Source organism: Anser anser (genome assembly GCF_964211835.1).
Source record: "Anser anser genome assembly, chromosome: 2".
Taxonomy (NCBI): domain Eukaryota; kingdom Metazoa; phylum Chordata; class Aves; order Anseriformes; family Anatidae; genus Anser; species Anser anser.
The window spans coordinates 141,000,687-141,025,772 of NC_139721.1; the positions used below are offsets into that span (position 1 = coordinate 141,000,687).

The 25,086-nt window shown below is 40.3% G+C and overlaps 1 protein-coding gene across 8 annotated transcripts in view; it reads right to left on the minus strand.

Annotated features, from left to right (window-relative positions):
* The window catches only part of RSU1 (Ras suppressor protein 1), a 100,883-nt gene that overhangs the window by 51,888 nt on the left and 23,909 nt on the right, over positions 1-25,086 (minus strand). For all 8 annotated transcript variants that reach the window (XR_014579446.1, XR_014579447.1, XR_014579448.1 and 5 more), the window contains exons 4-8: positions 24,611-24,731; positions 21,464-21,582; positions 19,853-19,935; positions 19,468-19,582; positions 6,525-6,657 (exon numbers count right to left, since the gene is read on the minus strand). Coding sequence is in view for 5 of the 8 variants with exons in the window: in XM_083823598.1 (XP_083679724.1) it covers positions 6,525-6,657; positions 19,468-19,582; positions 19,853-19,935; positions 21,464-21,582; positions 24,611-24,731 (571 nt within the window). In the remaining 3 variants the exon portion in view is untranslated. The remainder of the gene's footprint in view (positions 1-6,524; positions 6,658-19,467; positions 19,583-19,852; positions 19,936-21,463; positions 21,583-24,610; positions 24,732-25,086) is intronic.

Sequence of the window (25,086 nt, forward strand, 5' to 3'; positions counted from 1 at the left end):
GGATGCCATTTGCCTGCAGTTGCACATCTTAATCTTTGTTTGCTTAAACTGCAATCTGTCCTCTAGGCTAGGCCCTTAATTCTGTTTCTTACCAATTTCTTTGAGACATCCCTACCTGTTCCTCATTTTGGATTTTACTGTAATTACCAGGGCTTTGTAACTCAACTACTGATCTTGCCTTGCTGCATGATTTTACATAACTTTGTCTTGTTTCCCTACTCGAGCCTTGTATCCTACTGTGATTCTTTCCCCACCTTTGGTTTCATCAAATCCTCAGCTTTTGTGCTTTCCTCAGTTCTTCATTCCAATTCTGCTTCTAACCCAGCTCTAGACATCAGCACCAATGACTTAAACCCTGGGTTATCATTGCTGACATGGTAAATGGATTACTGCATAATATTCTAAACTTTATATGAAAGTTCACATCTAAGGGAATGGTAATATCAGTAGTTAGGTCAGCATTTATATGTGCAGTATCTATATCTGTCAGATACATCAGCGATAGCTTCATTTTTATTACATATCCATCTTAGCAATATATAAACACAAATATATACAGATACTGTTTTTCTTGTTTATCTTTCAACATGGGTTCCAGTTTGCGTTGGGGAAGAGTTACAGATTTGCATGTAAATGTTGTCCAAAGATGTCAGGACTCTGAGTCATCTACTGTCTCTGTTGGAAATAATGTACTAATATATTTATCAATTTTTAAAATACAGCCAATAAATACAACATTTGGGTGGAATACAAATCAGTATTTTCATATAAAATATACAGTACCATGCCTTAGATAAAACAAAACCAAATGTAAATTACATTTTTGTACTTCTCCACATCAAACTGATAAAAGATTTTTACTGGTTAATTGCAAATTTTTACTGATACATGACTGAAATGTCTAAATTAGGATTATAAACTCCTGTTTATTTCTTAGCTATTCCAGATCTTGCTTCTTGCCTTCCTTGGAATGAAGTTTTACGTTCAATGACCTCATCTGTGCAGGAGATGGGGCATCTCAGAGAACTGCACCTATGGTAAATCGCTGAGGTCACCTTGTTCCCACCATCATTACCTAGTCATTGAAATACCCCTAAACCACAGGAGATCACAGCCACCACTGGCACAGATGGCACATCCATGTCAGTAACCAAATGATAAAGACGCCAGGCTAAAAAGTCACTGAAATATGGAAGCGAGCTCCAGCAATGGACTACTGGATATATGAAACCATCTTATTTTTTGCACAGGGCGCAGGATAACCACAGTGTAAAAGCGAGAAGGGGAAAGAAGTACTTTCTAAAGGTTCATGTTAGGAGCACACGCACAAGAGCAATCTCTGTAGGAACAATGACAATGCCTGTTCTAGAATGCGAAGTACTGGAAGAAAATTTCTATTCCACAAACTACCAAAGAGTACAAGAGTTATTTCTGAATACTATTTGTATTCTAGTGCATTCCTTTGAGTATCTTACCAGTCTCCTCTAGTTGTTAAAAATAAATGCAAAAATACTCCTCATTACTATAACGCATAAAAAGAATCCCTTTTTTCCTGACCTGTGCCTGCTGACCTGGAAGCAGCGGGGATTTGCCACACAGTGGTGGGGTTCCAGGAGGATAGTTTATCCTAAAGAAGAAGGATGGAGAGGAGACTGTCTCTAGGGAGAGGACTGAATCAAGGGTGGATTCTCCCAGACTTTCACTGATGTTAAAATGAGGTTTTCACTTGCAGTGCTTAGCACAGGGAAACCTATGCTTCAGTGTTGCCAAGAGATATATGCTCAGCATAGCATTCATCAAACTATTTCCACTGGTAAGAGTGTGTCAGGCTTGAAAACGGCTTGCTCCTCTACCACCTTTTCTGATGGAAATGTGAAAACCGCAGCCTACTTCCTTTTGCAGAACATCTTGTTGAGATTCTCGACTCCAGGCTGACTGCCTCCTGGGGAAAGCAGCTTTCTAGAAACTTAACTAATGGTCACTGCTCTATCATAATTCTGCCTCGCTGAAATAAGGAGGTCAAACGAGGAGAATCATTAAAGAAAGTGTTAAAAGTTGAGTGTCAGGTCCAACAGCAGCTTAACAGTGCAGTAAGTCTGAATGCCATTCTAAGTAATCAGCATTTAGCAAATCGTTTTGTTTCAGCTGAGATTATGCCATCAGGTGATGATGACTGCTACAGACTGCTGTGACAAAAGCAAAATCACTACCCTTTCTGTTACAAGAACAAACAGGCAAAGAGCAACTTTCACATGAAGATTGATCAAGAGCACATGATTGATTAATGCCTGAAACATACCCAAAGGGCAGTTTTCTGAATTAACTTTGAATCTGTGAATGCCAGCAACCAAACCCACCCCCAGGTACCAATTGCACATCTGAGCTTTACCTCACCTTAATCAAATCACTAATTATCTTACACCAAACCTGACGAGCATCACAGGATTTCAGTTCTTGACAGGAGTTTAATTCACTGGTTTCTTTCAAACATTTATGTCTGTCTGCACTTGTCTAAGTCCATTATAGCCACTAAATCATACAATCCATCATCTCTTTGTTGGTATCCTACACAGAGAAGATCCTCTGAAAATATGCTTGTAACAAAAAGGTCACTTTGAAAGTTGAACACACACATGAATAAGAAATAAAACATTTAGTTAAGCTCTCAGAGGAGATGAGGTTGCCATTACCCTTTACTATCTGAACAAGTCTTTCAGCTGCTTTTCAATCCCACCATGATGCCACATGGGGAGTTTAATGACACCTCCTGAGCATATACAGGATCAAGGCCAAAATTCAGCTTACTACCTTAACTTTCAAAAAGCCAGTGTGGCAGTCAGAGACTAAGAATCATTACATTCTTGGCAAACTGACCTGTTTCCAAATGATGCTGTCACAGGATGATGTGTACAGTGGGCGTCTTCTAGCCAACAAAAGCCAGCGAAGTGCCATACGCTGCTGAGTTCCCTGTTGAGAATTAAGAGCCCCACCACACAGATTTTCTGACACAGTATATGGCCCAGCTTCTTGTCAGCACACGTCTTCCTTGGAAAATGGGGGGTTGAGAAATCACCTGGCGTCATTTCTCATCAAAGGTAATGAAATTAAAGGAAAGAGCCTACTAAGTAGGAGCAGCTGATCTGAGTGGCCTACGGACTGACACCCTTCTGAAGTCGAGTACTGCTCCCATTTGGTACTTGGAGCTGAACTACCATGTAAAACAGGAGTGTGAAAATGTACAGGTATGTGAGACAATGACATTTTCTTTAGATATATTCATCCCTCATAGGTGTCATCTCTACTTACCAATTAATCACTAGGGCAGGAATATCCTAAACTGAGGCTAAAAATGGGGTGACATTTTTCACTGAATATGCTTGAAAGGGCCAGGGTATTTCACTGGAGAAAGAAGAGTTTTTTGATCTATTTGGTAGTTGCTTCACAAATGCAGCCTCATAGAAACTGAATGGAAAACTCTGATGGTGATCGTAGCACTGTCACGGCTTGTGCCAGCTATCAGAAGAAACCTCAAGGTTTAGTAACGTGACTGCAAACGAGCAAATTGCCAATACTTAGTGAGTTACTACTTTCTGGCTGAGATAACAGCAACTGAGTAAATACGATGATCTAGCCATTGAAAACACAAAATAAAACATATTAATGTAAACCACTTAGTGAAATGTAACTCACTAAGGCCCTGAAACTTGGCATTCATGATTGGGTGAGCACACCCTCTCTGTCTTAGCCAGTATAGACAATGTTATAGTTGTAAACAAAGTAAAATCAATATTTCCAATCAGCTAGCAAAAGCATTGGGCATAGCGAGAGAATTACCATCTCTGGAGCTCAAAATTCATCTACAATATAGATGCACAGTCCCTAGTTTATGAAAGTCCACATCTGCCTGTACCTCAAAGTAAACTTCCTGATCTGAGATGACAATACTGATTGTAAGCTACTAATATGTATGAACCATTCCCTTTTCTCAGTATGCAAGTGAGGTTACCCAACCTCAGAAGTCTATCCAATCACCCAGTTAACTATATTGCTTTGTCTCAGATTAAAAGTTAAGGCTGGGTCTATCAAATATAAGTTAATTTTAATGTTTCTTTTTTTTTTTGGGGGGGGGGGTGGGGAGGGACACTGAAGGATCCAAAGAAATCTAATTGTTCTAATGTGCTAAAAGTAGATATCTACAGATAAAATTACTACGTTCACATTTCAGTTTAGTGATTTGCTTAATGAGAAAAAAAAGATCCAATACCTGGACAATCTCTGGAAGAAAAAATGAAGCTGAAGATGTATAGTTGTTAAAGGGAAAAGATCAAATTTTCAGCACACAAAAGGAGTTTTCATTTCTTTTATGTTCACAGCTTATTTGCTTTTGTGCACAATAACACTACAAGACCTGTTAACCAGATTATGCCATTGCTTACAAGTTTTAAGATCTAAAATTGGCTTTCCACAAATTGAAAAATGTCTGTAGCAGGTGGCATGCAAGTAATTCTCAGATCACATATTTAAAGGAAACTGGAGATAAAAAGGACAGTCTTTTTCACTGGGAAAGTCTACAAACTCTCTACAGCATACATGAGACAAGCACAATGAACAACCAAAACAAGTTGCTACTGGGATTCTAACAAAATTACACTGCTATTTTAAATTTATGATTTAAATGTAATATGGTTATATGCTGGAAACAAGAATAAAACACTTTTATCTTCTCTGCACATATTTTTTTCATCACTGATATTTTACACTATGACATTTTAACATAATAAGCTGCTAAGATCAAAGGTGAATTCTGAATGACCCATGCAATTTTTTCCCCCTATTAATAGCTAAAGTCTGAGTTTGCTTGCACTGTCAACTAGAAAGGCTTCAAATATTTCCTCTGGTCAAAATCAAAATCAACCCATTAGGCAACAAGACACCATCACACCTCAGCAAAGAACAAGACAGCAAACATAATGTGGTATATTTAAAACAAAGAGCAACAGTTGAGGCAAGCGATGAATTACAGAATCTTTTATCTTAATTTTGGGTGCAGGAGGAAAGTCGACGGAGCAGTTTATTACTCTACTGATACAAAATCATTATTTATTATCATTTTTTATTATAGATAGATACAAAGAGCTCCCCCAAAAAATCTTAGCATGGGTCAAATTCTTAAATTTTCAGTCCTTGAAACTTCGCTGTCCTCATGATACCCACCGTTGTCCATATGAGACCTGCATGAGGCACCCTAATTTACACTGCTTAAGTAGGAACATAAAATTGGCCATAAGAAATTACAAAACGTTATCAAGAAACCTAGATGCAGCTGCACAGTGGACTGTGGAGATAGGTCTAAGGAGACAGCTGCTTCCCTCCACCATGTCTGCAGAAGAGAATACTGCTGGAAGAGAGGTATTACAGCCTGCTTATATCTTTGAATAAATGTATCTTGAGAACTGTGTATTACTGGGCAAAGATCAGGATACTTCTGAGGCACACAATTTTTGTAACCACACTCCGATCTGTGACCCTTTTCACTTAAATTTTGTAAATGAAGAACAGCGTGCAAAAGTCACTGCTGGATCATTCACAGTTTCACACAGAAATTCACATCTCAGTTACTTAATTGGAATCCCAAAACCTTCATCTACGAATGCTCTCTGTTGGTAATTGACAGATATTGTATAAGAAATGGTCAGAAATGCTTCTAAATTACTAAAGTATAAATTTAAGCAATGGGGAAATGCAAAAACTAAGTTTCTGACCTAGGGGTACCATCTGTTGTACTACCTGCTGATTCTAGAAAGACAGCATCAAGGTAGTCTGCAGACACAAAAATAACTTCCCGTGTGAAGTTTTACTGGGACTGGTAATGTGGATAGTTTTAGTGTGAGGAAATATTTCAATTCAGTGAATGATTAATGATTAAATACATTATTTCCGAAACAAATACTTAGCATTTGTGCACAGAATTCTGAATTAAAATGGACAAGTCCAGCATGAGGTCTATTTTATCCAATTACACTGTTGAAGAAAGCAGCAGTACCTTTATTTGAATTGCCAGAGTTATGGACTTACGTAAACCAGCCCAGACCAAAACAGGTTTGAATTCTGGACAGTTCTTTCAACACTTAAGAAACTTACAGCCAAAACCATCAATAAATACTTATTTAAGTCTATAAAACCATACTGCACATACTTAAAATTAGTACTTTTCAAAGGCTTTTAATTCTTGCTCTTCTACATCGCTCATGCTATCTAAAAGCTCTTAGAAAGGAACCACAAATGCAGGACGATATTGAACCATCTTTATGCCTTTCTAACTTATCTGAATCACATTCATTTACCTTCTTGTTAAGTAAAACTCCTAAATAAAAATGTACAGGTTTGCCTGTTTGCCCCGAATCCCAAGACAGTGCATGGATTATGAAAGAAGGGTGTAACTATAACACTGTGCTAAACACATCCCAGGGAAAAAAAAAAAAACACACCACCTACAGCACGTAACAGTGTCATGTAATACTTACTATTTGTATGTTTCTGAACGAATGTATTCAAAAACATGAGACACTCCCAGCTGGAACTGGTCGGCTATCGGGGTCACCCAAGGATTGTTCTCTGCTTTGAAGACTTGCTTTTGACCAGTCAAATCCAAATTACCTGAAAGGGATTTAAAAAATGGCATATGAAAAAATATGAAATTAAAAAAAAAAAAAAAAGAAATACCTTGCTGTGAATAAAAACCTTTCATTCATTTCAGAGATTACAAAGCAAATGTTTCAGGTTTAACAGAGAGGAAAAAGGAGACATGATAGTTCCAACCATGATGGATGCTGCTGCTATTCATTTCAGTGGTACTACATATTGCACAGCAGGCTTGAACTCAGCCCACTGTTTATAATTTTTATTCATTGAATTAGCTTTGTTTTGGAAAAATTTGCCACCCAAAAACCACAACAGTACTCTACTGAAACTCTTCATGACTATGGATACAAGAGGCTAAATTCCAGAAAGGTCTAGGCATTGCAATCATTTGTTCTTTAAATTAAAATAGGAAATATCTACCACCATTTCAGGCTTTTTTATGTGAATTTTGTGATGAAGGGAGCCCCAGCAATCCCCCCAGAAATCCAAAGCCACAACTACAAAAATAAAAAATCTTTGTATAGATAACCATGGGAAACAAAACATAGAAATACTAGGTTTTGAAGCCTGACCAAGCCAAGCTGTCAGGGAATTCTAAAATCAACCTGATGTGCTAATTTTTCAAAATGAAAGGCACCTGTGTAAGTGGCATGAGCGCACGCATTTGCTACAGGCACTTCTGCAAGCCGTCTGCGTTTCCCCGTGTTCTACATTCCAGCTGATCCTTAACATGCTTCTCTCCGTAAGAAGGGTTAATGCAATTAAAGACAGACCATTATACTGTGTGAAAAGATGTCATGCATCTCATATCGGCCCATCAACAAGTTACCATTACCTTACCGGGCTCATCTGTCAGCTGTCTGAGGGCTGTTCTTTTTAAATAACGACATGCAGGAAGCATCTCACCCCTCTGTCAGTCAGGCAGCGATCGCCCTGACTGCCTTACGCTCCGGTGCCTCCAGTTAGGAGCCTCGCGCCCGGCTCCTTTATTATGGGACGCGCCAGCCCTGGTGTTCTAACAAGGATCAGGGAGGAGGATTAAGTACTGTGACAACGAGGACCTAATAAGCTAGAAAGCGGGGTATCTAAATCTGTGCTGGCTGGCTCGAGACACAGGCTCACACCATTCACTGCTCAGTGTAAGGCACAGGCCACCGGGGAAGCCAGCCCGCGCTGCGATTAGCAGTAACCCTCTGACCGATGCTGCTATGAAGATCATGTATCACTCAGAGGCTTACTTTGCAACAGCAAATTGGATTTTCCATTTTATTACCTGCAAAAAAGCACATGCATTTCTCTCCAGAGCTACCAACACTGTAAGCGCTCGCGTATAATTACAGCCCTCTAAGTACGGCGTCAAGATGAAGCGATGCATCTGTACACAGCTCATAAAAATAGTTACATCTGGGGAGACAAACTTGGCCCCATCGTGGGTCAGATTCAATGTTGTCTACAAGAATAAGCTTCACATTCCCAAAATGTCATCAACAAGCTTCTTAGCTGAATTCCCAACTTGTTTCAGACATGTACAGCCCAAGGAATGTTGCCGTATGTTTCCCATCCCCGCAGTGGAGCGCGCCTACTTCCAGTCCTAAATACCACACGCCCATTTAAATGTAATTAATTGAAATAAATACTATTCTACTAGAGCCAAAGAAGTCTTACAGCAAAAAGAGGACTGCTCAAGCAAAACGAACTGCAGAGCTCCAGCCACTTCACTTTCCTCTGCCTTCTCTTTGTCCCAAATGTTATTGGAGCAGGTAGAGACACTATACCTTTTACAAGGGTAAAATTAATCTACTTATGGCAAAAAAACGGGGCACCCACAAGTCTGGAATCCACACCTAGATCCAGCTCCTCCCGGCTCAGGAAGCACCTTGGCAAGGCAGCAGCTGCTCGGGGAGCGCTTCTCCAAGGCAGCGCAGGTGGCATCAGGGGTCACAACTGCCACCTCATCCCCGGGGGGTTTAATCAAAGACTTTAATAATGCTTTGTACCATGCAAAGAAAGAACCCTTCCGTCTTCATGGCAAGCAATCGCCAGAGAAGAGGTGCCAGAGAAGAGGTGCTCTTTGGCAGGAGGAGTCAAGGAGGGCTGTCTCAAAGAAAGGAGGAAGGATAGGGCACCAAGCGCTTTAACAACCCCTCCTCCCCCCATTCAACACCACAATTTCCACCTGGGAAACAGCCTGTAGGCAATGAAGGGCAGAAAACTAAGCATGGTACAGAGAGCCTGTCCCACCTTACCAGCACTAGGGGAAGAATGCAGCCTGTCGCTCCTGCCACACGGCAAGCAAACTGAGAACAAAGAAGCCTTAAAACTAAATCGTGAAACGGGCTGAGAACGTGTGGCTCATCCCAATACCTTGTCCAGGCTCATGTCCTGGTGCCCCTCTGCGTTTCCAGCCAACCCACCTGTGACAGGCCCCAGCACACCCGCAGCAGCCTGGCACAGAGGATCAAACGTGCCTGCAGCGATGGCTCCGACACTGGGATGATTGGAGTCGTGCTCTGTAGCCGGGCGCCTCACAGATGCGTCCCCTCCAAACAGTCCCCTTGCCTAGAAGAATTTTTAACAGCAGCGCTCCGCTAAGAAATGCCCTTATCCTATCCCTGCAGCACCAGATCCAAGGGCCAGGGAAAGAGACGTGGCAGATGTGCCTTTACACAGAGTGTCTAGCAGCAACAGCAGCACACTATCCCCAGGCCTGCAAGAACTTTACATACTGTTCTGCTACACAGATCACATCAAACCCCTCTGGTATTTTTAGTAAGTAAAAGACAAAATTGCCTGTAGTAATAAAACCAGTACTGAGGATTCAGCCACAGTGTATTTTAGGGTTGGAGACTGCATTGGTCTACACTGGTTAGTTTTTAACATGCACATCAGCCTATAAAAAACAAAACAAAACAAAACCTGCTCGTCATTAATAAAATTTGGCACAACATGCAGCCTATAATTGTATTTCTTTATAATGGACTTATGGTTCTTGGTATTTGGCCAACACGAACAAGACCAACTCCCCTGAAACCCATTACAGTCACATACCTCCGGTAAGAGAGAAGGCCGTCCTTAAGACCAGTCAGCACAGCCCCTTCCCTACATCCCAGAAATGTTTTTCATATTATTTTCGAAATCTTCTAATGTTCTTCTTAAAATTAGTTAATCAAACCTATATATCCCAAATTCTGGTTCTGACACGCATCAAGGACTTTCTAATTTCTAAGCCTGAAGGATAATTGTTGTTTGTTTTGTACCTCGAATAGACTTCCAAGTAGGAAGAATGCAAAGTGGGTATGTGCTGCTACCAGAGCCAGCAGAGAGGAAGGTCTAACAGCTGGCTGAGATGGACAACCTGCTCAGAGACCAAAGCTTTCTAAAAGGAGTATACCGTGTGGTCTAATGAAATACCTGATCTTGGCAATGACTTGCCTGAGCAGTCATTGTATCTAAAGATGATCCTGAAGCACTAAGTCCAAACAGATCTGTGTGACTGAACTTGTGCTTAACTCACCTTAAAAATAAATTGTTCCTATGTCCAACTACAGATCTGCACCAAAAAATGCCTTGAATTTTCAAGGAGAAAATCAAAGTGTACGTATTTTTAATTTTGATCCACTTTAGCCTATTTCATTTATCGGCTAAAAATGCCGGTTATCACTGCATAAATTCAGAGCTTGCACGGCCATGAGTGGACAGAGGACATCTCACGCGCATGCCCCATCCTGAGTGACATCCCAGGGCAGAGGCAGCTACAGTTTCCCTGCACCTCCCTCCATAAACCTATCCTGCACTTGATCTCAAGTGCGCTAGATAACATTTCTGGTTATTTTCCTTCAGCGCTGTTGAAATAAAAGCCGTTTGTGTAAACACTCATATTTTGCTCAACTGCCTGCAAAAGTCAGAAGAGAGCTCATAAAAGCAGATAAAATGCTGCCTCCCGCAGTCTTGTTTGTGGAAAAGTGTCAAACCCTGCCATAATGCTACCTCTGACCCAGCCCGGGGGTGTCTCCAGACATCCCCAGCTCTTCCTGTCGTTAGATCCAGCCTGCAGGCACCTCTCAGATTCGGCTATAAATCCCTCAGTCTCCTGTGCTGTATGGTACACATCAGGTAAATATTACACACCAGGCACGTATGCATAAGGTACAATAAAGTCTGGTTAGTATACATAGGCATTATTTCAATACAAACAAAACGCAACAGTATGAACACAAAACTGAGTTGTCCTTTCCACTCCAACGCCCCTCAGCAACACTTTAAATACTTTCAAAAATTAAAAGGTGAAATAAAGTAATTAAACAGCTCTGACATTTGAGAAGTGAACGTTGGCATTCAGCGTAAGAAACATGATCCGAGCTGTAAAATGCCAGATCTACGCTTCTTTGTAATGGCTTAAATTCATCCCTAGTGGAGCTTCATTAAAATCAGTGGAATTCCAGCTGAAATAATTTGGGGCCTGTATCCTGTTACGTTTCACTTCTGCTTCCCGTTGACGTTCTGCCTCACCTTCGAGCCTGCAGTCTCCAGTACCGACCTCCAGGAGAGTCCTCAGGCAGCAACGCCTTCATTTTAGTGATTCCTCTTAATACTGCGATTTAAATGTTCTTTCCCTTTACAACACAGAGGTCTTACTCTTTCAGTGTCATACATAAGGACAGGAGGAATGAAACCAATTTTATTTCTTTGCTTAGATATAAATACCCCTGAATCCTGTTTTATTAAAGGCTAAGTAAGGGATCAATCCACTACACTAAATTTAAACTTAGGTTGTATGTAAAAATATGTCTATGCTGGCTTGTTTTAGATTCACTTTACACTACAGGGCTTATAATTTTTATTACTTTTGTGGCATGTGCTTTGCCTCCATAGAGAGAGTGATTGGTTTAAGCATGGGGGTGGAAGAAATGTCATGACTATTTTATCATAAAAATGATACCAAAGCAATTAATTGTGAAGACTGTCTTAAATTCTATGTAAAAACATGAAAATATATACTCATTTCTATGGCATAGTTGTATCAAAAGCAAATGATTTTTACACAAGTCCTAAGTGTAAGTTGTGGATCGGTAACTCAGATCACTCCTATAAAATGGAAGCTCATCTCTGCTTTGAAGACCTCTATCGCTTTTGAGGGATTAGAAGGAGAAGAGAGTAGATTTAAATGGTGGTTATAAAGGAGCAGTAGGGTAACACAGAACAGAGGAAAGACTTGTACACAAGCAAAGTGTGACTCAATCTTCTTTGGCATCAGCTAAAACTATCATAGAAATAGTCAGTACGATAAACAGATCCACAGCTCCATAACATATGTTGAAGACACACATTTGCTTATTAATGAGCTTCTAGGTACCAAAAGAAAACAAAACGAGTAGATCTAAACCTAGGCTGAAGCACCCCCAAAAGATCAACCCCAGCAACACTTTTGCCCTCTCACCAGTAAACTCTTTAACAGGAGAAGCTCTAACTGCGTCGTGTGGAGCGATCAGCACTTCAGAAAACTCTGAAACTGCGTTTGTCTTGGTTGTGCTTGGACCAAAGTTGTCTACGTTTTACTTAACAGGGAAGCAAGTTCGAGTCTCAGATAACAAGAAGTCAGATCAGGTAGATGCTAATAAGCCTTACAGATACTCCCCAGCATCCTTCCGACAGAAGCAGGCTGGAAGCCTTCCTCTGGCTGCTTGTCTGACCGCTCAGATGGGAGTGCTGAAGCCTTGCCTGCGAGTGTGAGACGGGAAGCCCCAGGGAAGAGGAGTCTGAATGAGCAATCTGAAAGGCAGACACTGAAGCCTAAGCCCATCATCAGTTCTACAATTACTTTCAGAGACAGAAAACAGGAGCCCAGATATATAGTAACCGCGCACGTTATTCTACCGATTTCTGAGACTTAAGTGAAAATTTCCAATAATGAGTTCAGAGATTAGACCCTGACTTGAATGTTCTCTTGAATACATCTAACCGCAGAGCTTTGCCCAGTTATCCCCGTGTCAGTTCAGTAATTGAAGTGTTTAACAAAGACAGTTGGAACAGAAAAACACGTGGTCTGAAAAACATCAGGAGATGGAGATTCTGCCAGTGGTGTTTTGTTCAGACGGTTCATCACTTTGTTAAAAGGCATTCTTCATTTCTGTTCTCAACTGGGCTGCCACAGTTCTTCAGCACTGCTGCTTGTCCTGCCCTCCTACAAGACAGGACAATCACCCGTGCTTTCATCTCATGGAGATAGTCAGGGTCTGCACCTAAGTCTCTTCTCACTCCTCCCTTTGACAGGTTAAATAAAGACTCAGATTATTCTGTGTGATCCCAGAACAGCTATTCCATTTGCTTGAACTCTCAGCAAAAAGACCACGGCAGAAATAAATAAAGTGAAAGCAAACCAACTAGATCTTGAATTCTTTACCCTTGAAGTCAAGGTGAGGTGATACAAAGCATACCGGTACTGCTTCAGCTGCTGCTATTACAACTCTAGGGGAAGAAGATTGTACTCTCCAGCCCTGTCCTGCCTCAACCTTTCATAGGACTGAATTCACTTTGTTTTAAACCGTCTTCTGAGATATTTACATGAAATTCCAACAAAACAGCAAAGGTCAGCCAGAATCATTCCAGCAAAGCTCAATGGAGAGGCTGACGCGAGAGGACTTTCACTCAAGAATGTGTCAGGCCTGAAGATGAAGCTTTAGAAAAACATCAGGATGCGCAAAATACCCAACTCTTCCCTCCAACAACATCCCAGGTATTAAGCACAGGAGGAATACAGACCTGGCATATTCACAGCTTCCTATCCAAGTCACAGGAAGATTGGCTGACTCTCTTGGATCAAGCCCTAGCAATTTCTACCATCACTGCACACAACAAAATCTGACATTAGCAGGATGACGAGTAGCAGCAGTAAACATCAGCGTTCACAGAGGAGAGCCACCAAACAGGAACTTGCTCAGTGCGGTGCACAAGGCACTCCCAGTCAAACACCCCTGGGCTCATGACTTGTACTTTCACATGACAAATCACGCCGTCTCAACAGCCAAACTCCACCACACGCTGCCTTCAGGCAGGTACCAAGGCAACCAGGCTGATGCCACTGTGTGGGTAGCTAAGGGGAGCTGGAGAAGAAACAGCGTTCTGACAGAAACCCGGGAAATTATTTCCGAACGCTTGCTATATTCTGTCTAAATCCATTCCGAGTGAGTTCAGACTAGATGAGATTCGTTTCTCCAACATCCCTAATGTAAGTGAAAGAGACCACTTACTAGGCAACCACTGTTTTCTAGCTCTGAAAGGTGAACTGGGCTGGAAATGCCATTTCCTTGTTGCTCTGTGTAGCAAACGCCCAGTGCTTACCAGGACCTCCAGGAGCAAGGCAGCAGTCCCCGCTACAAAACACGCTGCTGTGTGACAGAGGCTTTTGGAACAAAGAGAATTAACGTGGTGTCAAAGACGTTTAACATCAAAGGCGTTTTAATGGAACAGGAAGTGTTACAGGCTTAGAGGATCAGCATCCCAATTTATTCTGAAATACATTGCACATTTTACCGACCTCAGAAATACCCACGGGATTCTCAATTACACAAGAACTCAAAGCATTCTCTCTTTGAAGGGTTCCTATCGGACCGAAATCTAGTTAATTTAAAAATATGAGCTCAAAAATATTTCACTGGATTGCTTGTGCCCTTTACCTTTGAAATTTCCATTGAAAAAAAGCCTGTATTCAGAAGGGTGAAACCAATTTTGAGTAGTATGAAACGCATAAAATGAACGTTTAACAACAAAAAAAATTGTTCTAATAGGCTCTAATTACAGCTCTGACAGAACAGACATAATTATTTGCTTATAGAAACATCATTATTATGCTGATGGTACTTACAATCCCAGTACAAGCTCCAGAGACTACACGCTGTAGCCTAGATGCAGTCATCTGGAAAGCGATAGTAGGATCTGTGTATTTTAAAAACTAAAATAAGATCAAATTTCAATTTTGGAAAGTTCGTTAAGAATTACAGCAGGGTAAGGAAGTGAATGCCAGTGGTGTACATCTAAACAACGGCTTACAGAAAACATTTTTCTAGGTATCATGGAACTTTACAGAGTTCTCATCTCTTCCCGTGCACCTTCACTCTCACAAAGCACACCATGTACCCAGCCAACTTTCTAATTATATGAAAAGTTAGTTTTTAATCTTAAACTAAGCCTGAAATGAGAAACAACTAAAACATTCACAGATTTTGTGAAATAATTTTCTTACATAAATAATCAGTGTCCTATTTTGCAAAGCACATTTTTCTGTTATTCCTTAACTAGTAACTGCCCTATCAACAGTCCTGGAAAAGAAGTCCTCTTATTTAGCTACCGCTAAGTTTAAAAAAGCTCCTTATTTTCTTACATCACCTTAGCCTTAGTCCCAAAAATAGAAGTAGGTACTTATTTTTTAACCTGGAAAGGTATCAATTAGCTGTTCCAGCGCTCAGAGCTGGTGTCCAGAAAGGCTCGAGACATTCGGGCTTCCAACAAGCATCACAGCACCTGCACTTGCAGATGTGAAGAGCATCGTGTTGTGACACAGGCAGAGTGCAGCGGTAGTTCATACTGAAAGGAGAAAAGTTTGGCGTTTATCTGAAGAATATTTAGAAAAGAACTATCTTTTGTGAAATATGTGATTCTTGTGTTTGCACATGCCTGTTATAATTACCTAAGTCAACTGCTATTTCAATTAATATTAACTTCAGCAAATAAGTGCAGCAACTACTTTGCATAATATAATATCCATTCACAAATTCTAGAGTCATTTCAAAAGCCTAATCTCTAAAATGTCCTTCTGCAACGAAAATATTGAGACTTTTTGCCAGGATTCCTTGAACTTTCTACTTAAAGCCAATCTTTTATTCACAGAATATAATTAGCTGTTCATAATTAAGAAATGATGAAAGAATTATTTAATCTTCCTGACATGCAGATTTAACTTACAAACGTGTTTTACCCTCCCTAAAAGGCAACATGGCTACTTACCCCAACAAGTTTGTTTGTTTTACAGAGGTTGAGTTTTCTACTTTTCAACGATGCACCTACCTTAACTGTTTTATCACTGTGTCTCCCTTCACCTAAGGAAATTATTTGAAAAACTAGAACCATACTGAACAGTATGCTTAAAAGCCATTGCTTCCAACGTTCAGTTTTGGAAAAATAGGATGATAATAAAACATGTATCCTTAGAAATCACTCTGCTTCCTCCATGTCAAAATAAGAGAGAACCCTGTATGTATGTGCACACACGTGGTGGTGGCAGGGTAATGAACACAGCCAATGTTAGAATCTGGGTTTTAGAAGTCATGCCATTTGCTTTCACATCTAAAGCACAAACCTATAGATATGCTAGTGACATGCTCTGGGCAGTTGTTTGCATTTGGCTACAACTTTGTGAATAATTGTGCACCGCGTACCACTCTCACACTGCTGACTCTGCTGAGAAAATCTTTCACGCAGCACATATAGGTCCACCCAGATGACCATACAATGAACTTAAAACACCATCATTGATCTTACTAATTGCATCTGCCACTTTAGGTGGTTCTTGTTTCTACTCAGCTTTCTTCCCAAACACAATTCCAATTGTTAAATGGTCAGAATACACAAAGTGACAGATTTAGTGCTTCCTTGGCAATTTATATAACTGACTGCAACTCTGTTGTTGCAGTGAATCATGATTTATTTGTCTCACAATGCAGCACATAACCTTTTAAATGCTAGGGAAAAAAATGCCAGTGCCTCTTTAAAGTTTATATATGGCTGCCCACCACCATTCCTCATGAACGGGGTTTTGAGAGACAAATGATAAAAACAAGCTGTGAATTCTACCCACCTACTCCCGGCCATTTCCTGCATTCATCATCCACACATACTGTATTTACAGACAAGCATCCTCACCACGAGAACCAATACACTGTTCCAGTCTCCTCACTTCCTCCTGGGCAAGAAATTTTTTCCTAAATTAATGGCAGGTACTCTGCTAAATGCAGACGAGGATAACGCTGATCTGCACCAGCCCTCTGACTGATTCATGCCAACTCAGTCACATCAGGTGAAATTAACACAGGCTGCACGGGGTTATTGAGCCATCTCTCTCCCGGTTCCAAAATTGTGATCCCAATCGTGATCCTCTTCTCGTACCCTACTCTGCATGCCTTTTTTTGCATTTACTTCTCCTACCTTTTACATTCAGGTTACTGCACTCCCACCCTTCTCATTCAGATACGCTGTTTTATTCGTGTGTTTACGCTGTGCCCATCTCCCTGGTAAATGAACATCTAATGACTCACTGTTGCCCACCACTGCCCAAACTACTACCACTCATAAGCCAGTCACAAGCCTTCAGCACCTTTAATTAAGAAAGCAATAATGAGAGAGGAAAGATTGTTTACTTTCAATGGACCAGCAGTGCCTCCAATTAATGCAAATAAGACCTGCTCATTGAAAAGCTATTTATTCAACATGCACAGCACAAAGTATTTGGATAATTCTTACATTATAATTCAATTTTAAAAATTTAGGAGGGAGAACTCAAGCAGTTGATAAAATAGTTTTTTCCACAAATGGCACCTATGGAATTAGTAGTCCATTCATTAGGTGTAACACCACCTCTCATGGGCAGATTTTAAAACTGTCTGCAAAGGCGTGAGTCCCTAAATTGTCCCCATTTGCAAAAGGGAAAACAGGGCTGCAGAGACGAAGTGACTTTGTCTAATCATGCAGTAGATTCATGCCTGCCTGTGGCCTGCTCCCACCTGGTCTCAAAGAAGCCCTCTAAAGCCCAGGCTGGTGCCCCATTTACTAAACTCCCTTCCCTGAATGTTTCCCTAGATGTCTAACAAACAGGCAGAACATTTCTTGACGCAGTAAATATGCTTGCAAGGTACAGAAGTTACAAATCTAGACTTCAGTGTAACAGTCTTCGGAAATATACCCCCAAATTTGAGCTATTTGAAATATTTGACATAAACTACAACAAAATTAGACCAACTGATCAGGAATGAGGATCCTGGGTAAGACCATGAGATGCACTGGGAAATTAAGACGTGAGCAGAGAAGTATAGTTCATAGAACAGAAGTTGAATAATAAAGAACAGAGCTGACAAGCACTGTAGCTCTGTCGATGCATCTTGTCTGCATTTTGATCAGGCAGATCAAAATTGCAAGCCCTTTTCCTACCAGATTACAACAGTGCAAACAAATGTTAACTAAAAAGGAAAAATGCTTCCCTGTCTATCTGGAATTTTGCAGATCAGTGCAAAGCAAACATCACAAATTTTGTTTCAAGCATTTCCATTTGGTTTGGACAATGACAGCAAAAACCATTTAAAGTGGATTTGCTGTTATATTTGTAAGGCAGCAGCATGTTTAGAACATTTAATTAGCCACAGAAGGTGGTTAGACTCAGTCCAGCATTTTACTTCCACTTTTTGGTAAAAAAAAAAAAAACAAGGCTGTAATTTAGGAATCTACAGAAAAGTACATTTACAGATGCTACACACTTCTCAAATATGACTGCAGTTGAAAGAGACTTTATAAATGTGACTGAAAAAGCTCAAGGAAGTACACCTCAGTGTCATGGAATAAACATCTGAAATTAAAGAAACGAGCAACTTTCATCCACCGATGGTATAAATAAAAAAAGTAGATAATATTGTCTGCTGCATTGATAAAGGCAAAAAAATCACGTTGAGTAAACAAATTGTCAAAATAAACACATCTCTTGCCACACCTCAGAGAAAAAGCAGTCATTTTTCCTTCGTTATGTGAAACAAAAAGCATATATTGCAGACTGCCACATTTACGCACACAGCTGCCACTTTAATGGGTTGAAGCAAGTTCCCGTGACAACAAGTAATTTTACTTTATCATGCTAAATTCAGTTAATATATTTTTTAGTTTTAGGAATATCATTTCGAAGGTATATATAGAAACAAGGAAGCACCCCTATGTAACAGCCCAAAATAACAAGAAACAAGGAATAATTCCTGTGCAACAGGTGTTTCAGCAACAGGTAATTCACACTACCACATTATGTCAAACAAAAATATTCTTAAAGATTGTCATAAAAGATCTTAAACCAAATTTTGGCTTGGGGCAAATGGACATAGCGTTTATGGAAGTTAACATCCCTCACATAAAATGGAATACCACAATGCAAATTCATCAGAATCGATACTTTAGTTTCAACGATAAACTCTACCTTCTAAGTTGAAACAACCTACTCTGTATGAAAAAAGCATATATAGGACTTTGTGATAATGGCTGTTTACCGTACACCAGGTCCACTGCTTTAAAAAGCTGCTAACTCCCTAAAAAAGACTACTGAAAGAGGGAAAAAAAAACCATCTATTTTGCTTAATATTTTACTTGAGTTGACCAAACTTCCCTTTTTACAAGAACAGTCACAAAGAAGCCACTTTTACACTGCTGTCATTTCTGCTTAACATAATTTTTGCTGATCCAAATAGTGTTTCAAAATCAGTCAGAGACAAGAACTTGTTGAGAGACCCTGTATTTATTACATATAATATAAAGCAGGATGCTATACACAGATTGGCAGTCAGGTATACTAATACACAAGGAATACATAACTTGTAAAAATCTAATAAAATGGAACATGCAACATATTCTGGCTCCTCCTGCATATCCAGTAGGAGTGAGATAGTGTTTCTTGGGGGAAAGCAAATATTTAGCATCAATGATAACAAGCATAATCATTTCTTAGAAGCGGTTTCATTTCAGAGAACAGACAGTGCATGGTTATTCTTATTATTCAAATAAATAAATGATCATCCATAATCTTACCTAGTTCTGGTGGCAGCACAGTAAGACGATTTCCCTGGATATGAAGTTCTTTAAGCTGAGTGAGCTCCCCAATTTCTTTAGGCAGTGATATCAGGTCATTGTCTCTAAGACTCAGCTAAGAACGAACATAAAGTAGTCAGAACAATTTTTGGTTACCCTAAAGAAGCCTAGAACAGAACTCTACTCTCTCACCCCCACCCTTCTTCTAAACACCCAATTCTTCCAATTTATTTACAAGTGTCTGCTGATAAACAAGAAAACAGTTCCAGGTGTAGTGGTCTATTCCTGCAAACATACCCCACTACTTCTCAAATTGACTAGATTCTATTCCTACAAGCATTGCAAAAGTGAATTGATTTTCCAAGAATTTAGATAAATTACTTACTATCTGCAACTTTGTGAGCTTCCCAATATCTGGCGGCAGGATTTCAAAATCGTTGTCACTTAGATAGAGTGCACGCAGGGTGGCTGCAAATTAAATAGCAATATATAAACAGGGTGGCATATAACCCAACCATTTGAGGTCTAATCAATAAAAGGGAGTCAGGTTTGATTAATAACCCTGACTTGGTGAAAAGCCTTTGACATACCCAGGGCTCACAATAATAACAAGCAGGTCAAACTTAGATTTACTGGCTTATTGTATTGTTGGTGAGTTCAGGAAAACATCTATATTCAAAAGGACTGACACAATTAACAATTTCTACAATAGTAGACTCTGGCAGGTTTTGGCATATAGTCTCAATACTCAGCTGTCAGAATAGAGTCATTACTCCTTACTACCCCCCTTGATTCTCATTTATTACACCAATTTGCATCCTAAACAAACATAAAAAATCACCTGAGATTTTTGGACAAATACATGTCTATATTAAGCTCTACAGAAAGCACAGCATAAGGCAGGGAAAGAGACCTTAAAAGAGAGTAATACAACAGGCTCAAATTGTACAGTTTGTAATTTCCATACTTAGTCTCAATGAAATTCACAAGGAAAAAAAAAATGACCTAACACAACTATGTAGCTGGCTATTACTGAATAAACATGGCATGACAGTTAGAAAAAATAAAATGAAAATGGAGACCCACAAAGAACTGTTGGGTGCAGCAGGAAGAAGGTTGTCAGGTCAGCAAAACCTCTCCTCCCCGACAGAGAGGAGATCCTATTTCTCTTATGCAGTTTACTCCTCCTCTTTTTATTTCATTATATGTGACCATTTTTAATAAAACTTACTGAATATTTCCTTCTGTCAGGTTACAATCACAAAATCTTTCTCAGACCGCAGCATTCCTTCCTCTCCCCTTGCCTATGATTTTTGCTAGTTAATGCACTGAGCCTGAAGTCACTTCAGCACAGTACATGGAAAAGACCAGTAAGGTGGCATGATCTCTGGAAGCCAGAAAGTGCCAGAATTCAAGTTGCTTAGGCAACCATAACACAGCCCTTTTGCACATATGCATTACAATATCTTAATTTTAACCACGTGGCCGTGTTTTCTAACACATTCAAAGGTCAGCTTAGTTCTACCATTCTGTGCCAAAGATTTTAACCTTAGTGGTTTTTTGTTTGTTCTTAACATACTGGTCACTGTAACATCCACAAGCTGTTAAAACTGTTTCACTAATTAACCATCAGGAACACAATTGTTTTCAGACTTAAAATACAACAACTGCTTTGCAAAATAGTTTATTATTCCCTGAAGCTTGTAAGCCTCCACAAAATTTTAACTGAGGATGGGGCCGAAGGAAATATTACTCAGAAGAAAACTGACATACCATCGCTAACCAAGTCTTCTCATGTCCAATGGTGTCAGCTGACTGGATGTCAATGATAAATATCGCTGAGCTAAGTAGAAATATTCAAGACATATTCAAAGAAGAAAACCATAAATATCGGGAAATTGCTGTTGGAGTTTGGTCTCCATCAAATAAATTTAAACTGCAGAAAGCAAAGCACCATATCATGAAGATTTGTAGAGTTTTTGAAAAAGTTTCTTACTCAGATAGAAGAAGTTTCCAGGTAGAGAATTTTCATTTAAATTGTTGTAAGTCAAGTCAAGAACCTCCAGAGCTGGTAAAGAGCCAAATCCCCTTGGCAAGGTATTTAATCTGTTCATGCTATAGGTGAAAAGGAAAACAAACAAACAAACAAACAGAACATGACATCAGTATGCATGTCATCTGGTAGGAATAACACAGGCAACAAGAGTTTCATTTTTAAAAATGTAATCTACACCAAACTTCACTTTTTTTTTTCTTTTAAAAATGCTTGATGCTACAAAATACCTTTTTTTTTGGCCTTTTGTAATGCAGACCTTTCTACGAATTACCAAACCACAGAATATCCTGAGTTGGAAGGGACCCACAAGGATCATGGAATCCAGTCCCTGGCTCCACACAGGACCACCCAAAGACCAGACCACATGTTTGACAGCATTGTCCAAACACTTCTTGAACCCCAGCAGCTTGGTGCTGTGACCACTGGGGAGCCTGTCCCAGTGCCCTACCGCCCTCTCAGTGCAGACCCTTTCCCTAACCCCCAGCCTGACCCTCCCCTGTCCCAGCTCCATGCCGTTCCCTCGGGTCCTGTCGCTGTCCCCAGAGAGCAGAGCTCAGCGCCTGCCCCTCCGCTCCCCTCATGAAGCTGCAGGCCGCCATGAGGCCTCCCCTCAGCCTGCTCTGCTCTGAACAAACCAAGGGACCTCAGCCACCCCTCATACATCTTCCCCTCCAGACCCTTCACCATCTTTGTAGACCTCCTTTGGACACCAGTAGTTTTATGTCTTCCATATATTGTGTCCAAAATTGCACAGTCCTTGAGGTGAGGTCACACCAGCACAGAGCAGAGCAGGACAATCCCCTCCCTCAACTGACCAGCCATGCTGTGCCTGATGCACCCCAGGGTACAGTTGGCCCTCGTGGCTGTCGGGGCACACTGCTGGTCAAGTTCAACTTGCCTCGACCAGAGCCCCCAGATCCCTTCTGCAGGGCTGCTCTCCAGCCTCTCGTCCCCCACTCTGTACATACAGCCAGGGTTGCACTTTCCCAGGTGCAGAATCTGTCACTTGCTCTTGTTGAATTTCATATTCTTGGTGACTGCTCAGCCCTTTAATTTCTCAAGAGCTCTCTGCAAGGCCTTCCCACCCTCAAGGGAGTCAACAGCTCCTCCCACTAAACTGTGTCATCTGCAAACTTACTTAAGTCTATCTTCAAGTCCTGCATCCAAGCCATTCATGAAAACATTAAAGAGAACTGGCCCTAAAATGGAGCCCTGGAGAATCCCACTAGTGACTGGCCGCCAGCCTGATACAACCCTTTGAACCCAACCTGTCAGCCAATTGTTCACCCATTGTATTATGCATTTGTGTAGCTGTATGCTGGACATTTTGTCTTTCCTATAAATATGCCTGACACTTATGCACTCACAAGACAGGCAGCCTGTTATTCTGACCAGTGACACCTGAAACACAAAGCAAAAGGGAAAGAGGTGTCACTGTGCTATGCTCAACTTAAACATCGTGCCACTGTGCAAGCTGGTCCTTGGCAGGGGACCTATGTTCTAGCTAAACTACAAGTCATCCTTTTATACTTCACAGCATCCTGACCACCTCTGCTAGTTCCCCCATACCACAAATTTCTTCACTGCAGTACCAAACATGAGGAATACCTCAGGTGTACAGTACTTATGCTCACTGGAATCTTCCTACCCCACCTCTCGACCTTTCTGCACCAAAATCCTCCCAGAAATACTCTGACTCTTATTCAAACTTCCCCTCTCCTCTAGAGAGCTGTTTTGATGCATTGCATATAGATGTGCACTAGAGGTGAGAACAGGGTTCTAACACACCCATGCTACTAGGGCAGTGCAGTTTGCCCTTAAATTGACTACAGGCACTTCTGAAGCAGAACCCATTTTGCAGAGCTATACCTGGGATGCAAGGTATGCCTGGAAGATTGTGGGTCAGGAGGGGATTAAGAAGGAATAGCATTTAATCTACAAGATCCTTGTGGGTCCCTTCCAACTGAGGAGATCCCATGACTGCAGATGCCGTGGTTCCAGACCTAAGCCAGTTGATAAGTAGCACAGTGTTCCAAAATGTCTCCTGGTCTTAACCCCAAGTGGACTCGCACACTACAGAAATGGGGAAAAAAAGTGAAGACCACTATTTGAATTTGAGCATGCTAGAGATCTAAAGTGACCAAATAAAGACGATAGAAGACAGATCATCTTGAACATGTTTATTTACATTCCAACAGTTCAGGATGCAATTCAAGTATCAGCATTTTATAAAAGTATCTAAAGCAGGATACTTACTGCCTAGTCAAAGTCATTTGTTATTTCCAATAGTAAAAAAAATAAAATCTTGATTTAATGTGTTCTAAGTGTGTTGAATTTATAATACAAACATTCCTTCCCTGAGAAGCATATAAAATTAAAGCTTCCCCCATCAATGGTTTCCTAAGTAGCTATATTTTGTGTCCAATTAGTTCAGGGAAGTTCTGTGGTTCATGTTTATTTTCTCAATAATTCAAGCAAGCCTTCTGTTACTGTAGTTGTAACTAAAGCATCACCAATTCTACTTGAACATGGTATCTGAACACTTGACAGGAGTGCCTCAGACTGAAGTTCAGTAAGTACTACCTCTGAATTTAATACATACCATATTTAAAAAAAATTGGTGCTTCTTTTACAGGTTTAATTAAAAAATGGAGTTTCTTTAATTACAAACTTGGGACTTTGGAATTAAAGTCCCAAATTTAAAAAAAACAAATGCTGAATTTTATATGTCATTATTTATTTATTTAAACAGAGCATAAAACTCTTACACAGCATCCACAGAATTAAGTGACAGTTGCTAAGAAAGTAAAATTCAATACTTGTTAAGACTGGCTTCAGTATTAGATGAATGTGAGCTGCTGTTGCCCTTAGAGGGTTATCAGTATATCAGAATAACTACTTGATCACTCTTAAGTATCTGATCATCCAGGACACTCGCTAAACAGTCTTGAGCTGTAATTGCCGAGTTATCATCACAAACACTTTGAAAAAAAAACTTTAATACAAAAAATAAGAAATTCTAGGTTCAGTTGTGACAGTATTTGACAGCACCTCCATTACAGCAAATTTTAGCATTAAGATACGCACCCAAGATTCAGGTGTTTGAGCTTCTGAAGGCTGCTAATCTGTGTAGGCAGCTCCTCAATCTGGTTGTTGAAAAAGTTGAGCACTTCTATATTTCTCAGGTCTGCGATGTTTGCTGGCACAGCTGTGAAAAAGTTTTCACAGTAAGATATTGCAGTTCAAGCAAGCTACATAGACTACAAATGCTCTGCTAGCACCTGTCTTTTGTTCTGTTTGTATAGCTGCTGACAGTAGAAACAGCATCTAACAGCTATTGCAACAAAAGCAAAATCTGTATTAAAGAAGCCTCCTATCTGGAATCAGTTCTCACTGCTGACAGCAATCACTTTGTACTGCTCAGAAAATTACTACTAGTTTTGAAAGTCAAAATATCTTACAGTAAGGCCAGACATGAGAGAAACAAACGCAACAAATGCTCTCTCAGACTAGCAAAAAGAAGCTGGCATTCCTTGGCGTTTGTGTAGCACACGCAGGTCTCA